Source organism: Dipodomys ordii, unplaced genomic scaffold (genome assembly GCF_000151885.1).
Source record: "Dipodomys ordii isolate 6190 unplaced genomic scaffold, Dord_2.0 Scaffold117, whole genome shotgun sequence".
Taxonomy (NCBI): Eukaryota; Metazoa; Chordata; class Mammalia; order Rodentia; family Heteromyidae; genus Dipodomys; species Dipodomys ordii.
The window spans coordinates 378,680-383,548 of NW_012267333.1; the positions used below are offsets into that span (position 1 = coordinate 378,680).

General features: G+C 47.0%; 1 protein-coding gene across 1 annotated transcript in view; it reads right to left on the reverse strand.

The window, feature by feature from the left end:
• Window positions 1–3,106: 3,106 nt before the first annotated feature.
• The window catches only part of Polr2g (polymerase (RNA) II (DNA directed) polypeptide G), a 4,378-nt gene continuing 2,615 nt past the window's right edge, over window positions 3,107–4,869 (reverse strand). The window contains exons 4-8 of the mRNA XM_013028974.1: window positions 4,041–4,091; window positions 3,866–3,931; window positions 3,708–3,779; window positions 3,490–3,523; window positions 3,107–3,307 (exon numbers count right to left, since the gene is read on the reverse strand). Coding sequence (XP_012884428.1) covers window positions 3,294–3,307; window positions 3,490–3,523; window positions 3,708–3,779; window positions 3,866–3,931; window positions 4,041–4,091 — 237 coding nt within the window. The 3' untranslated portion in view covers window positions 3,107–3,293. The remainder of the gene's footprint in view (window positions 3,308–3,489; window positions 3,524–3,707; window positions 3,780–3,865; window positions 3,932–4,040; window positions 4,092–4,869) is intronic.

Consider the following 4,869-nt stretch of genomic DNA (forward strand, 5'->3'; position numbering starts at 1 on the left):
AAAAAAAAAAAAAACTTTCCTAGCTGGGCACTGGTCGCCCATGTCTATAATCCTAGCTCCTCAGGAGTATGAGCTCTGAGGATCGTAGTTCAATGCCAACCTGGGCAAGGAAAGTCCTTGAGATTTTTTTTTTTTTTTTTTTTTAGAGCCCGGACACTGTTCTTGAGCTTCTTTTGCTCAAGGTTAGCACTCTACCACTTGAGCCAAAGCGACACTTCTAGTCTTTTCTGTTTATGTGGTACTGAAGAATCGAATCTAGGGCTTTATGCATGCCAGACAAGCATTGTACCATTAAGCCACATTCCCAGTCCCCTGAGACACTTATCTCCAATAAACTACTCAGAAAAAGCTGGAAGTGGCGCTGTGGCTCAAATGGTAGAGCACTAGCATTGAGCAGAAAGGAGCTCAGGGACAGCACCCAGACCCTGAGTTCAAGGCCCAGGATTGGGGGGTTGAGGGGGGGGACCCTTTCCTATCTAGACTGGTTTCAAACCATGATCCTTAGATCTCAGACTCCTGAGAAAGGACTGCAGGCATGAACCATCAGTGCCTGGCCAGAGTTATTATTTATTATTATTTACTTAATCACAGTGCTGGGGACCAAACAACCCAGGGCCTTGGACATGCTAGGCAAACATTCTACCATGGAGCTACACACCTCACCCTTTTCATTTCAATTCAAGAAGGGAGTTTTCTGTAGGGAAGAATGCCTGTATATATCTTCCCCACTTCCTCTCAGGGCCAGATGCTTCAGCTTGTTTAAAGAGAATCATCTGGGACTGAACTATGACAGCAGATGGAGGTATCTAGGGTTGCCATGACAACTCACCTGAGGCAAAGACCCTGCTGAGTTTTTTTCCACCATATTGACATTTGAAGTGGTTTGATGCTTTGGGACACTACAGTGTCCATCCACCTGTGCTTGAAAGGAAGGAGAGAGGATGCCCTTCTCTGACTGTGTTCACAATTCAGCAATACCTGGGGTGTGGACCAATCACCTTGCTGATGTTTACTGGTTTGGAGAGCCATTTGCAAGCTTTGACGCAGGAGAGGATGAATGAAGACCCAAGGGCCATTGGGATACATGGAAGCTGTATCCAGTCTTTAAATAAGTATGGCACTTATTTGCCTACAAATGTTTTTTGGGGGGGCTTGCCCTGGGACTTAAACTCAGGGCCTACTGGGGCACTGTCACTGAGCCTCTTTGTGCTCAAGGCTAGTGCTCTACCACTTGAGCCACAGCACTACTTCTGACTTTTTCTGAGTAGTTTATTGGAGTTAACAGTCTCACAGACTTTCCTGCCTGGGCTAGCTTTGAACCATGATACTCAGATCTCAGCTTTCTAAGTAGCTATGATTACAGATGTGAGCCACTGGTGCCCAGCTTTTGCCTACAATTTTTGTGGAGGCAGAAATGAGACTTGGGCTGGGAAGGTGGCTCAGTGGTAGAGTGTTTGCCTTGCATGCATGAGGCCCTGGGTTCGATTCCTCAGCACTACATAAGCAGAAAAAGCTGGAAGTGTCACTGTGGCTCAAGTGATAGAACACTCGCCTTGAGCTGAATTGCTGAGGGACGGCGCCCAGGCCCGTTGTTCAAGCCCCACAGGAAAAAAAAAAAAAACTGAGACTCACATGACACAAGATGGCATGCCTTTAGAATGACTTTAGAGCCAGATTTTTCTTTTTAGAAGGAAGTGAAGGAAGAGGAGGAGGAAAAAGGGAGAAGTGTGTGTGTGGTGTCTTGTGAGGATGTCAGCCTAAAATTCTACTACACAGCATGGTGCTAGCCTTAGTGCCACACCCTAGATCCCAACATCTGCATCCTCAGCAGCACTCAGATGCTCAGTTCCCTCAACTATCACTCTGCCCAGTCTTCTCTCCAGACTTGGTGTTCCTTCCAGGTGTCCCCCCTCCCACTATTGTTTATATATGAGTAATTGGTTCATTTGGGGAAGAATTTACTCCCAATGAGACATGGTATTTAGGGAGCCTAGGAGAACCCTACAGCCTGTGTAAACAACTCATTCTACAATGAGATAGTATCTACAACCTAAACATTTCCAGTAAAATTCCATTGCAGCAGTGGAAGTACTGGTAGCTCACACTACAATCCTAGCTACTCAGGAGGCTGAGATCTGAGGATCCAAGTTCAAAGCCAGCCCCGGCAGAAAAGTCCTCAAGAGACTCTTTTTTTTTTTTGGGGGGGGGGGTCTGGTCATGGGCCTGAACTCTGGGCCTGGGCACTGTCCCTCAGCTCTTCAGCTCAAGGCTAGCGCTCTACCACTTGAGCCACAGCACCACTTCTGGCTCTTTTCCTTTTTGCTTATGTGGTGCTGGGGAATCAAACCCAGGGCCTCATGCATGCAAGGCAAGTGCTCTACCACTGAGCCACCTTCCCAGCCCCTCTTAAGAGACTCTTATCTCTGATTAATCACCAGAAAACTGGAAGTGGTGTTGTGGCTCAAAGTGGTAGAGCACTAACCAGCCTTGAGCAAAAGAGCTCAAAGACAACACCCAGGCTCTGAGTTTAAGCCCCAGGACCAGCATAAATACATATATGTAAGCCAGCGTAAATACATTACCCTGGTCCTGGGGCTTGAACTCAGGCCCTCATGCTCTTCCTTTTTTTTTACATTCATGGTTGGTACTCCACTAACTCAGCTATTCCTCCACTTCTGGCTTTTTTTTTGTGGGGGGGAGGTAGTCCTGGTCTTGGTGCTTGAACTCAGGGCCTAGGTACTGTCCCTGAAGGGTTGGTTTGTTTTGGGGGGGAGGTTGTTCAAGGCTAGTGCTCCAACACAAGAGCCACAGCTCCACATCTGGCTTTTTGGTAGTTAAGTAGAAATAAGAGTCTTACAGGATTTCCTACCCTAGCTGGCTTTGAATCTTGATCCTCAATCTCTACCTCCTGTGTAGCTAGATTACAGGTATAAGCCGCTGTGCTGATGTTCATTCTTCATTCTGAAGCGAGAATCTCACTGATTTTTTTAAACTATGATCCTCTGGATCTTAGCCTGAGTAGCTACTGGCTTGTACCAGCTCCTATGGGCATTTTTTAGAGTTGTTATTTCTAGATGCCCCCCAAAAAGAGAGAGAAAATGTAACATTTCCTTCAGAAACAAGGACCTTTAATAATTAGAACACATAGTGAGCGGCAAGTGCCAGATGTCTCCTGGAGTCAAGGAACTTTCTTTGTTTTCCTGCCAACAGCCAGAATCAGCCTCTGGACCAAGGAGCAAGTATGCAGGTCACACTTCCCCAGTCAGGACCAAAAAAGTCATAGCAGTGCATGCTCAGCTCACAAGCCCTGGAAAAACAGGGAAAGCACATCAGCTAAACCCAGCCCTCAGGTGTGGCCCATGGATACTTTCCTCCCCAAAGCCACATGCCCTGAACTTCTAAAGAGTGAGAACTGACTGGGACATTAAGTCCTCCATCCTCGCTCTTTCCAGGCCCAGCCTTGGCACCCATGATGAGGCAGACACTTACCCAAATAATCATCCATCAGGGAGCCAATAGCAAACTGGAGGAGGGAAAATAAAAATGAAGTAAGGCCAAAGAAAGCACAGAAGCACCACCACTCCACCAGCCCCGGGCCCTCCCAGCCCTTTTCCCTCTTAAAAGAACCCCCAGGAACTGTGAGTGGTGAGAAATCAACAGTTCTCAGCTCTGCCTGGTTCAGGCAGGGAGGCAGGCAAGAGACTCACAATGTCATTCTTGTCCACACGGGTTCCTACAATTTTCAAGCGAATCTCATCATCCTGCTGAATCACAATGTCCTAAGGAGAGGAGAACAGTGTTCTCAGACATCTGCAGGCCAGTGCTTTTCTTCCTTCCTCTTCCAGAATGCTTTCTGCCTACTCACCTCATCCGTTGTCTTGTAACAAGGTGGGTTGGAGTTGGGATCAAACTCCATCTCTGATGGGATGGACTGAAAGGAAACATGAGGTGGAATCAGCATTTTACTACATTTTGCTACATGAAATGGTCAGAAGTGAACGTCTCCAGTCTTCGGCCCCACTCAGTGCACCCAAACTTACATGACGGGAGATAAAGCAAGACATGGGCCCAATTTCAGTGAAAAGTCCAACCTAGGAGGAAAAATGAGTATTCATCCTTTTGCTTTTCTCCCCATAGCCTCCTGCATTTTGACATGCGCGTGCGTGCGTGTGTGTGCGTGCGTGCGTGCGTGCGTGTGTGTGTGTGTGTGTGTGTGTATCAGGGCTTCAACTGAGGGCCTCAAGCTCTTGCTCCATCACTTGAGCCACAGCTCCACTTCCAGCTTTTTGGTGGGTAGCTAAAGATAAGTGTCTCAAGGAATTTCCTACCTGGCCTGGCTTCAATCATAAACTGCTCCTGCCAAGTATCTAGGATTATAAACGTGAGCCTTTCTCTCTTTTTTTAAATCTTTCATTTTAAATTAAACAAACATAGTGTAGTTGTAAAAAGCTTAGGCTTATAACCTAATTATGGCTACTCAGGAGGCTAAGATCTGAGCATCATGGTTTGAAGCCAGTCCCATTGGGAATGTCCTTGAGACTCATCTCTAGTTAACTACCAGAAAACTGGAAATGGAGCTGTGGCTCAAAGGGCTAGAGTGCTAGCCTTCAGCAGAAAAGCTTAGGGACAGCATTAAGGCCCCTAGTTTTTTGTTGCTGTTTGTTTTTTGTCGGTCAAGGGTCTTGAACTCTGGGCCTGGGCACTATCCCTCAGCTCCTCAACTCAAGGCTAGAGCTCTACCGCTTGAACCACAGCACCACTTCCGGTTTTCTAGTAGTTTATTGGAGATAAGAGTCTCACAGACTTTCTTGCCCGGGCTGGCTTTGAACTGTGTTCCTCAGATCTCAGCCTCCTGAGTAACTAGGATTA